Source organism: Carassius auratus, chromosome 34, assembly GCF_003368295.1.
Source record: "Carassius auratus strain Wakin chromosome 34, ASM336829v1, whole genome shotgun sequence".
NCBI lineage: Eukaryota > Metazoa > Chordata > Actinopteri > Cypriniformes > Cyprinidae > Carassius > Carassius auratus.
Window position 1 is genome coordinate 7,807,901 of NC_039276.1, and position 12,342 is coordinate 7,820,242.

The window sequence follows — 12,342 nt, forward strand, 5'->3', positions numbered from 1 at the left end:
ACTGGCTTTAACTACGGTGACTGAATGAGAAATAGTAAGCAACTGGATATGAAACCTTCTGAATATTGCTCTGTATGATGGGCATATTGCACTCTATAATATGATTGTATGAAATTCGAACTGCATGAAGTGAACTGTATGAAATTTTAATGGAGTTAGTTTGGTTATAGAATGTGGTGAACCTTTTATTTATAATCACACTTTTGTAAATGTAACTGTATTTAGAATAACAGTATTCTGCTGCTGTGTGAAGAAGATATATAGACAGTCAGCAGGGAAGCAGCTCTCTTGCTATTTCCTGTCTCTATAGAGGTAAAAATCTCAAAAAAGCAAAAACCTTGTAGTCTTCCATAAAGTTTCAGTCTTGCTTTTGAATGCTGGAGTGAAAGAGAAGAAATAGCTTGAGATAATTGGCTGTCCTGTCAGAGCCTGCTCTGTCCTCGCAGCCTAGGGCTGACCGGATTAGAGCCCATGTTTCATCTGCGCACCAGCCTTCTGAGCTGCACTGCCAAGAGCCTCTCATTTCACCACGCTAACTTTCCATGTTGAAGCCCTCATATGTAGTCCCCAGAGTCAGGCTGCAGAACCAGGCTTGAATCTTCTTCAAGTCCATGCCTCACCAGGCCACATAACAAGAGCCTGAGCCAGACACCAGCGTCCCCCTCCTGGAGCTCTGCCCGTGGGCCCATCTGTCTGTGGCTCCAGCGTTACAGCCACAGTTATTGCTGCTCATTTATGTGCAGTCTCAACAGCACACAACAATAAATTTGATAACAAGAATAGCTTCCCATTTCGAATGATCCTCACAGTTGACCTCTAAGGATCCCATGCTATTTTTCTTGCATGTGTGTAACCTGTGACATCTAATAGATGCAGTATAAAATCTACTGTAACCTTCATATTCACCTGCTACCACAGATGGAGGACTTGAACTTCCAATACAGAGCATGCCATGAGACTTTGTTAGTGTAAGTGACCTTTAACCCCAGCTGCTTGTCATACTCATAATGTTGTAAGTACAAACAGTAATGCAGTGTCTTGATTCAAAATGAACTAGTTTGTCAATGAGTATTTTTTTTCCCATTTTTTTTTTTATTGTATATATGAAAGTGGACACATTTACAGTAGTATAATACAATATAAAATTCTAAATGAATAAATTAAAGGTGCAGTAGGACATTTGGAAAATGATAACTTTAGCCTCTCTGATATAAATGCATATAAATACATTTAGAGCACTTAACTTGATGACTGCTATCAGGAAGCGAAGAGTCTTTCAACCAGCATAACAATAAAAATTTCTGAAGACAATCACCTATTGCAACTGTATATAATTGTATATTTGTATAAATATTCCAAATATTGTAAATATTATAAATTATTTTTGTTTATTATATAAATGAATAAAAAGAAAAATGTGCATATATATTTGTCTCTGGTCCATGAGGGCTTCTTGCATGCCTCTAAACGCTGTCTATAGACATACTGAAAGCTCCAGGGACATTTCCCAGGGTAACAAGACAACGCTCTGTCCTTTCTTTGTCACTTCAACAGCTTCTGAAAACTGCACTGTCATCTATACAAAATTCAGTGTGAGTCTGCTAACAAGAATAACCACCCAATTCATTCACTGCAGAGCTCATCTTTGCTCCTGACAGCTTACTTGGATCTTTGGGCCACCTGTCACTCAAATCGATGGAGTTAATTAAGTCACAATACTTTTGAGAATGTTTCTTGCCAGAGGAAGCTGGCAAGTTCTGCCTGGCTGTACAGATTATGAACTTTTATGTTTGTCTCCAGATTCTAGATTTGTATAACTAAGGCCATGGAGTGTAGAGGTCTAACAGCTGAGAAAATATATTATTATAGAGATCAACAATTATTTTTACGACGATACTGATACTTTTCTCTCTTTTTCTTTTTGATGAATTTTAATTGTTTTATTTTTTTGCTTTTTGACAAAAAAATTTTTAGATTATAGAACAGAAATGAATTAAAAATGTTTAAAAAATATATAAAATCTCTTTTATATAAACATTTTAATATATTATATAATGATGTATTAATATACAATATAATCTGCTATATATTACATGTCAGTATAATATTCTCTGTAATGGGTTTTAAGTTAAATGGCATTTATCTGCAGACCCAGTATTAAAGAACCAATGACTAAACAGTTTGAATATATTTAAAATGGTATAATATACAATTTATAATCCATAAACAAAAGAACATATATTGATATTGCATGTTTATGGAAAGATATAGATATATATTGCATGTTTTCATAGTACCAACATTTTAAATCATCTTTCTTTCTTTCTTGTGATCCAGGAACAGCATTGCAGCCTCTGCAGTTTGTGCATACAACCTCAGCGCTATCACGCAGGCTTTCAACGGGCCCTTTCGCTCCCAGGAGAACCCTCGCTCCACGTGGCTGCCCACCCCAAACCCCATCCCTAACTTCCAGGTGCATCATTCCCCCTGAATGTCTTTTACATTTTGTACTCTGTGTGTGTGTGTCTGAAATAAACATATCCAGTAGATAAGTTCTATTAGCCTAGCACTGTGAGAGTAATTGCTCAAGACCAGCTGGGTGTACCTTATTGTCTACTTTCCTATAAAATGACATGGTGAGAAGTTAGCATTTTTTGGAAAGGGTTTTTGCTTGTTTATATTTGCAATGCCCTGCTTGACCACTACACTAACTAATGAGTCTAACCCTAATGACACTTAACAGTGTGGGACCATAGAGGAAGAAGGGCCTAATGAAGGACTAACTGAGCGCAGTCTGCAGGACGCCCAGCGGCTCTACCTCATGAATGACGTGGTGCAGCCTGTTTCTGTGGACCCGCTGGTTTGGCAGGATGACGTGCGGTTCTCTAAGTTGGTTGTTGACATTGTACAGGGGCAGGATACTTTGCACCATGTCATGTACATAGGCACAGGTAACTAGCCAACGCCAGACTTAGTCACTTGAGCTTTGTATTTTTCATTTGCACAAAAGCCTTGTAAGTTGTATGTCTGCAAAAAGTTTACCACCAAATCTTTATATAAATAGTATTAGTTAGCATTAGTTATGCAGCCTTGTGTAATTATGCCTTGCCTTCTGTTCTGACTTATCAGAATATGGAACTATTCTTAAGGCCCTGGCAACCACAAATAAGAGCCTGCAAGGTTGCTACTTGGAGGAGATGCAGCTCTTCCCTCCTGGTCTGCGGGAGCCAATCCTGAGCCTTCAGATTCTCCATGGCGACAGGACTCTTTTTGTGGGCCTGAATGACAAAGTGCTGAAGATCCCTCTGGCGAGATGCTCCAGCTACAAAACAGAATCGTGAGTGCCATGTTTCATCTGTACATTTTGTGCAGCACACAGCTTTAACAATAAAGGTCTTCATAATTCCTGTTTTTCTGTAGCTCAAGTGGTAGAGCATTGCGTTAGCAAGCAAGCAAGCAATTACATAGGTTGGGGGTTTGATTCCCCCGGGAACACATGATAGGTAAAAATTGTTAGTTTGAATGCACTGTAAATTGCTTTGGATAAAAGCGTCTGCTAAATGCATTAATTTTATTTAAATTTAATAATTCATCATTTATTTGTCTGAAATACAGTATTGCAGGAATAGGTTGACGTGTGAAAGTACTTATTTTGGCTGAATTGTCTGAACTGCTATCCGATTAACTAGCCACAAGCATGGTTTGAATTATTATTCTGGTTTTAGGGTCATTTTTAGGTTTAGATTTGATGACCTGATTAGATGCAGTTTTTTAAGGGACACTGACATAAGGTGCACTCTTGGGTTCAAAAACAGCTTAACAGTGGCAGAATGGAACAGATTGCAGGGGTTTTGAAGGTTTGGACTATTTTTAACTTGACACGCTGTCTTAAAGACTCTTTGCTCATGGTAAACAGCAGGTTTGCAACACAAAGATGCAACACACTGGCCCAATACATTGGTCTGAATGTATATGGCTGTTGCAAAGATGCATGGAAATGGATGAATTTTACCATTAAATATTTAATCACAAAGCACATTCTCAGCATGCATTGGATTTACTTTTTATTTATTTTGTTTAGATTTTTGATTTACTTATTAATTATATATAGTTATAAGTTTTATAAATGGTTTTAAGTTACATAAATATTTCCTAATATTAATATTAAAGTGTCTTGTTTGTGTGACAATCCAGTCAATCGCACTAGTCAACTATTGAGATTAATTCCTTGTATTTATACAATATGATGCATGCATTTCGAGCCTTTTAGATTTCAGGGACAATACATGCTTTCTCATTAGACTGTAGGTGTTTGGTGACAGCAGACCCAGGTTGATGTGCATGAATGGCTTCTTTCACGTTGGTAAGAGCTCTTGTTAACCACCTGTGTGGAATTATACCCTTGATCTGTCATTGGAAAAGAAATTCCCCCTCACGGGTGACTGAAGCAGTAAGAGGAGCGCTGTTTGACAGTCCGCATGTATACTATCAAAGCTTTCCATTAACTTCCCACTCCACATGCAGGGTGGGGACAACAGTCAGGCTCAATTTGCCAGAGGAGCACACAGAGCACTCTGTCCGCTCTCTCTGCCCACCGTGCATGAAAGTGAAAGATCGGGTGTGGGTTTGGATGAATGAGGGAGAGATAAAGGAAGCTAGGAGGGTTCAAAGGAAAGAGGAAGGGTGCCGTCTTGAATGAATGGTTTCTCTGAAGGCAAACATATTTGACTACGAGCTAGTGATTATTCAGCACTTTTGATTTTACTTTTCAATATGTGCACACTCTCTCCTATGCACAGAAACACACACAATGCTATGTGGTGAAGGCTGAGGGTGTTGAATACTAAGCAAAGTGTAGGTGAGATGTGAGAGATGGAGTGGAAGCGAACTTTGCTAGCTCTATTTAAAACCCAGCAGGGAGGAACAATCACACTGGGGTCCAAGGGCAGGCCAAAGAAGAGAGTCCTTAATCCTTAATCCGTAATTTCCCTTTGATTTCTGCCACATCCAGAGCACATTCACCTTTGAGCACAATACAGCAGCTCTGACATTTCATTAATTCCGTACTCTTATATGAAACGTCATAGTGGTGTGACATGGCTGCATATGAGCTGCGGTCAAGAGGTTTTTATTAATTTCCTGCTGCACCAGTCAGCTTCCTCTACTTGAGCTTTTGCTGAAACAAATAATCATGTTATGGAGGATAAGGTGGATAGCTGCTTCTGGAGACTGAGTCTACTACGTTACGTATATTATAGAGTGTTGAATGACAAGTCAAGTCATAATTATTGTTATTGCATTATTATTATTGCATGTAAGATTGCATCAGTGATATGAGAGACAAATTCTGCTTTGCCCTTGTTGCGATTCAAATCAATGCAAACAAAACTGACAAAAAACAAATAGCAGGCTTTTCAGGATGTAATGGCTCGGGGCACAATTACTTTAAAATCATTCTGCTTCTGTTCAAAGTTGCTGCCCTTTTGCTGCTATTTTTCTTCACAGATGTAAAGAGACAAAGAGAACGAAGTCTCGCCGGTCTTGCCTTTGGAGAAGTGTTTATTAATGTCTTAATCAACATTGTTGGTGGCTCTGGCGTGAAAGCAGTGTGATAATTAAGTTTGATCCCTCAAACCACTCTTTTTTGCTCATGATCATGGGCCTTAGCCTCTCGCCTCTGCTTTGCAAAGCTAATTTACTCTGATCAGCCAACTGATTGTTTGATGGGATCTAAAGGGACCGACTGGCTGGGCCAGATCAATAAAATCTTAAAAAAGGCTATGGACCTTATAGTAATACAAAAAACAACTAATTGGTCTTAGGGAAGCACTGAATAATTAGACTAGTTTTGGGTTCACTTGTCCCTGATTCAGCCAACAAGATACATATATCTTCCAAATGTTCTCCAATGAACAAAGTATAAAAAAAAAAAAGAAATGGGTTGTGAAAATACAGCATGACCTGGGATCTTAAGACATGAAAACTCCTCGCAGCTTAATTTTTTAATCAAATTAATTATGGCGTCTACCCTGACTTAGGTCTATTTATTGATGAAGTATTTTACATTCAGCAACCTAATTAGAGACAGCAGCGCAGTCAGTGCTGACAGTTTTGATGATGTGTAGATGATGATGTCTTGGAGAGCTGTTATGAATGTGGGTTTGAGGTTACAAACATCTTCCGTGAGCAGAGCATACAGCAAACAACACAAACCACAAGCTTTACTTAGAAAACCTCAAATATGTTTTTACAGCTTTCCTTTCCCACATCTTCTGATGTGGCAAACCCATGTTCCCATGTCTACAGAGATGCTGGGTAACAAATTAGGACGTAATTTTGAATGATGGTATTCATTTCTGAGGGATTTTTGCTGTTGCAGTTACTACATATTGAAGTTTTAGACCTCTTTTGCTTTATGGATGGTGGGGGGTAGGACTGGACCTGGATATTAATTTTTTGGACTATTTGTAAGCCTTGTCAATATTTCATGTATTTCTTTTTTTATTTTTATTTTCTTTATCAGAGATTATTTCAACCAAATAATCCATTTTTTTTCAATAAATGAACTCAAGGGAGGGTGTTTTTTAATATTAATTTAAGAATATTAAATAATTTTTATTCACGCTGCTATTTTATAAAGTCAGGTTTAAATTCATGTTTTAAGTACAAAGTAAATTGATCAAAAGTGACAGTAAAGATTGAAAAAATATTGCTATAAAAATGCAGTTCTTTTAAACTTTCAGAGGAATAAATTACATTTTGAAATATATACAAATAGAAAAGTCTTTTTAAATTGCAGTAATATTCCACAATATTAATATTTTACTCTATTTTTATCAAAAAAATCCAACCTTGTTAAACATAAGAAACTTTCAAAAATATTGAAAGAATCTTACTGACCCCAAACTTTTGAACGGTAGTGTATGTAGACCAATGAAACAATAAATAATATTACACAGGTATCTTTAATTACTGCCAAGTCAAGGAAGCATCATGAAACTATTCTAAAGACAGTCTTAGTTCTCAAGATTTAAGGAAATTGTTGGTTTGATCTTCGCGGGAGGGAATCGTACCCATCACTATTGTGTTGTTAACCTCCAGTTGCACCAGCATAATTGTCTCTGCATTAACGCTGTATTCATGGTGTGTTAAAATTAGCTTAATTACGTGCAACCTGAGATTCTACTCTGAGCACATCCTCAAATTATTTGTTTCTATGGCAACCCTCATAACCAAACCATTCCATATGTGGTTGTGTTGATGATAGCAAAATATTAAATCTCTACATTGGTCAACCTTTATATGCTTTTGAAAAATAAGAACAAAGCAAGCACATCAGGTAACACTGGCTTTAATAAAATAGCATATCAAACAGAAATATGTATAGATGTAACTCGCTACATTGTTGTAGAAGTTTTCATAAAATGCAGTAAGTGCGACTTTGATTGTTTTGTTTTTATCCCCAGTCATTATTACTGTAATTTAAACAGACCAAAATTCACTGTGCCTTGTTATGGTGACATTATCAAATTCCATGGTCATTTGGTGATAAATATATTTCCTAAAGGCTCGTTGTCCTTTACTTGTGGCTAAGCCTCATAGCCAGCCTGTAAGAAATGCTCATTTCAGAGGCCTGGTCTGATCGGAACAGTTTACAGCCGCTTTTGCTGCCAGCTTGTCAACAGGGTGCTAAAAAACACCGGGTCTGAGAGCTTTCAGCTTGTTTGAGCACACTGCCCTGCACTTGAGCTACTAGAGGAGCTGCAGAGAGAGGAAAGGCAGGGAAAGAAAGTAATCAGAAGGTGCGAGCATTTATTACCACTGGCTTTTAACTGACTCTCCACTGGCAGAGTCCCAAAATTGAAGCCATTTTTCTCATGCGCTTTCTCCCATTCTTGATTAAGACAGGCAATATGTCTCAAACCTCGCTGTCCTGAACTTCGGACAAATGATCTTTTCTTCTTCTGCTGAGATGAAGCCATTAAAGCATCTGACCATCTTATCTCTGTCTGCGCTAAACTGTCAGCGATTGGTGTGTGTGGAAATCTCTCAAGCTGAAATTTATGGGACCTGTTTGGCTCTGGCGGTTTCCTAAAAGAACTAATATTAAAAGGGAGAAAATACCTTTTTTTTTAAAGAAAATTTGAGATATATTTTTTATTTTTGTGCCATTTCAATGGAAAACATTAATAGTTCTGTATGTAACATGCAAAGATTTGAATTGATAAATATAGTGTTTATATACAAAAATGGGTGTGACAAAACCTGGTCAGCTAGAAAACCTGAGGCTGGTTTTATTGATTCTGAGCACAGTGTATACATAAAAAATTATACTTCGTCTCTTGATTATGACAAAAAGATCATGAATTGCTATTAAAAGGATGGCAATAACTATTTGATTTTGTTCATCTTTTTTAAAGGCCTGTAAAATAGAGAGTATTTTTTACAGCCTTTCCAATGACTTTAAAACCTCTGTTAAAGCAGCAAGGAGAAATAAAGATTGATCATCTTCTGTCCTCTGCCTTGCCACATTGTTTTATGTTACTTTATTTTTTTGCACTATTTAAAATATCATGAACATTTTAAGGAAACCATGTTAAATTATACAACAGTATGATTTGTGTCAGTTCGTGTTTCTTTTGTTTTATTTCTTCCTTGCACAGGAACCTTGAATTAAGGTGTAATTCTCAATTCCATCAACTTATGCACTAACTTTTTTTCCGAGTCTATTTTTAAAAAAGGTGAGCTATGTGACCGGTTACAAGGCTCGACTGCAGTTTTTCTGCTGTGCTTGTCCTTTTCCTTGGGAGATGGTGGTCAGCCTGTGGAAATTTCTCTTAACGGAGTGCAAGTTGCAGAACTCGGGAGAGAGAAAAAAACACCTTCAGGAGGCCATTAATTGAGGTTTTTCTTCACTAGGTCAGCTGGCACAGTCCTGAGAGCAGCCGAGTCCTGGCAGTGCCCCAGGGCTGGGTTCATGTCTCCTGAGCTCATCAGTAAAACAGGCTTCTGCTGTATGCCAACAGGAATGTCAAATCAGCATTCCTTCCACGCCGGCACATTTTCATAGTCTTAAGAGATTATATGGACGGCTGGCTTTCACTTTGGTTTGCAGGAGTGGATCGTTCCAATGTAATTAATGCAATCACTGCAAAAGTTTTTGTTTAAATGGGTCGTTCTCACAGGCGAGCGCCTTGAGGGCTTGTGTTTCTGCCCTCTATAATGGGGCTAATTGGGCCTTAGATGTGTGCAAGGAAGATATTATTCTCTCTATCCTCACATTCTTTTAATTGGCCAGAGTCATTTATTTCTTCAATTGCGCACTAACTATATAATGCTATGGGTGCTCCAACTAATTTACTGTTGTTTATTCCTGTTTCATTATAACTGCTGTTATATTCAGAAACTAACGAGAAGATGATAATCAGGCCTGTTTCACACACCTCACGTTTGATGCAACTGGTGCATGTTTGTATGCTCATATTGACAGGATGCAGAATTCACACTGCATGCACCTGTTTCTGACAATGACTTATGACTGAATCCAGATGACTTAAGCAGTTTTGCATAAAGTTGAGTGTTTTTAAAGGTTTTGATGCTCTCACTGCTTGTTCATCTACATGAGCCTGTCACTCAGCTCCTATAGATAATTCACTGAAGATGCCTGTTTACTTAATTCTAGTTACGTATGTAAAAATGGAAATACGCTCAAGTTAATGTTGTATAGATAGATAGATATTTTTTCCTTCATGTTCCTGACAGAGTTGAAGCGTTGGAGTGTTTTAGCACTCGACCCAGTTCGAGCTCCCTTCTCGGCAGGATTCAGACTTGGCACTCCGCACTGTATCAACACTGTGTGTGTTTCCTTAACCTTGAGGCTGGAACGCCAGAGGGCCAGCGCAAACAAACTGATACACTTGTGCCAAAAGCAAGCCTTTCAAGCTAAAGGGAAGGTTGTGAGGCTGCTGGTGCTTTACTAACACACCGCCCCAAATTCTGGAGCCCTTGAAATGGCACTCACGGCTTAACTTCATTAGTGGGTTTAGATTTAATTACACCTCATTAGGCCTCTTTTTTAGCAGCTTACAAATATTTAAGCAATTTTGAGGTGTTGCGTTAGCAAGGTTTTTGTGGAAAGGATGCAAAATTCTCCCAGGCGTGGTTTAGATTTGTATCAGGGAACTGTAGAGCCTAGGGCTGCTGTCAGTTAATCTGCAAGGAGATGTTGGATGTCTCTTCAGTTTAAAAGTCAATGTGAATTGCCATTTGCAACCCATTTTTCTCTCACTACTTATTTAAGAGTGCAGCAGGATATTCAACTTGAGATTAACCAGTTATTATCTGGGAATTTATTGGATCATGAAAAGTGGGTGTTGCCCAAATGAAGTTTTGGTAAAACAATGAATCGCTATTATCTAATAGCCTGATCTAATAGCCTGTCAGCAGATGTTTCAATGTTTCGGTCTTCAGTGTCACATGAACCTTCAGGATCATTCTAATATGCTGATCTGGTGCTCAGGAAATATTTCTTATTATCAGTTTTGAATTTATTATTATAATTTTTATATATATATATATATATATATATATATATATATATATAAAACTGTGATGCATTTTCTGGTTAAGATCTTTTTAACATTAGACATGTCTTTACTGTAACTTTTGATTCATTTAATACATCCTTTCAGAATAAAATAATTTTACAGTATGATTAGAGGTTGCAAAAATGATTTAATGTCTTTTTAATTAATTATACAGTAAGACCGGGAACATGCATTTAAAAATAAATTAGGGCAATTCTAATTTAATGTTGACTATAATGTGCCAATACTATTCATGCACTAAGCCCGTGTTTTTCCTGTCTCTGTCCCTTTCTTTTTTTCCTGGCTCTTTCTATTTCTATTTTAGGATGTGTTTGGATGCAAGGGACCCTTACTGTGGTTGGGACCGAAAGCAGCGCCGTTGCACCACCATAGAGGACAGCTCCAACATGAGCCAGTGGTTCCAGAACATCACTGCCTGCCCGGTAAGGAGCAGTCGTTTAAAGAGTGCCTCACTCACTGTCTTATGCATGACTGATGTTCCAACATGTGTCCGCCGTCTCCATAATAGTGCTCAGTCAGTCTCCCACTGAAAGGTGCTATGCCACATGATTGATAACATCACTTGAGGCTGCTGCTTTGTGGTCATTATTTTTTAGGACTGAGATTCTGCATGCATCCAACCTTCAAATTCACACATTTTTTTCTCATTTATTCCAGCTGAGGAACCAAACCACAGATGGTGCGTACGGGCCCTGGGCTCCATGGCAACCCTGCAGCCACGATGACGGCGAAGGCACCAGCACATGTCTTTGCCGATCGCGGGCATGCGATAGTCCACCACCTCGCTGTGGAGGAAAAAACTGCGAGGGGCCGACCATTGAGGTGTCCAACTGTTCAAGGCAAGTACAAAGTTTTTCCTTAAAGGAATAGTTAAGCCAAATAATAAAAAAATTAAGTTATTGCATTTCTATGATCTTTTTTTTTTTTCGTCTGCTCGACATCCTGCATCTACGGTGGTGAAACTGCTGTTTTTAAGCTGTGTTTTTACCAGAAGTGGCAGTTCTCTCATCACGCAAGATTCGCTGCAGGAACATTTTAGCAAACTGAGAACATTTCCCAATCAAAATTCATTACCGAACCTGTCTGTCCTCTTTCTTTTCCATCAAGTCACATGCCTGGCGGTGCTGCCAAAAAAAATAAAATGATATATATATATCCCAAATGAGAAAATGAGCTTGTACCCATCACGTCTTATCAAGGGTCACATGCTTGATGCTCACTGTTTTTTCTGCAGGAATGGAGGTTGGACACCCTGGTCGTCCTGGGGCCAGTGCAGCACAAGCTGTGAGATTGGGTTTGAAGTCCGCCAGAGATCCTGTAACAATCCTTCTCCCAGGCATGGCGGCCGAGTGTGTGTGGGGCAAAGCAGAGAACAGAGGTAAGAAAAGAGGTTCGTTTTTTTTTAAGACCTCAATCAACTTAAACATATCATACTTATACTTATATACTCATTAGTTATTTAAGATGGTTTCTTTTAAAGGGCACTAAATCATTATTTTTTTTATTTTTTTTTATGGTCACCCTGAGGTCCACTTGTAATGTTTATCGGTCTTTAAACCAAAAATAGACATTATATTTAGTTTTATAATACCATTTCTACTCTCTGATCCTTTTAGTTATATTGATTTATTTTTTTCTCTTTTGTTCCAGAGGAATAGTTCGCTCCAAAATGAAAAGTCTGACACAATAAAATGACTCCATATGAATATATTCCAAGTTTTCTGAAGCCATATGA

At 38.1% G+C, this 12,342-nt stretch overlaps 1 protein-coding gene across 3 annotated transcripts in view; it reads left to right on the plus strand.

The window, feature by feature from the left end:
• The window catches only part of LOC113053062 (semaphorin-5B-like), a 129,752-nt gene that overhangs the window by 92,868 nt on the left and 24,542 nt on the right, over positions 1-12,342 (plus strand). For all 3 annotated transcript variants that reach the window (XM_026217719.1, XM_026217718.1, XM_026217720.1), the window contains exons 10-15: positions 2,338-2,473; positions 2,744-2,951; positions 3,130-3,337; positions 10,912-11,029; positions 11,265-11,446; positions 11,842-11,985. In XM_026217719.1, coding sequence (XP_026073504.1) covers positions 2,338-2,473; positions 2,744-2,951; positions 3,130-3,337; positions 10,912-11,029; positions 11,265-11,446; positions 11,842-11,985 — 996 coding nt within the window. The remainder of the gene's footprint in view (positions 1-2,337; positions 2,474-2,743; positions 2,952-3,129; positions 3,338-10,911; positions 11,030-11,264; positions 11,447-11,841; positions 11,986-12,342) is intronic.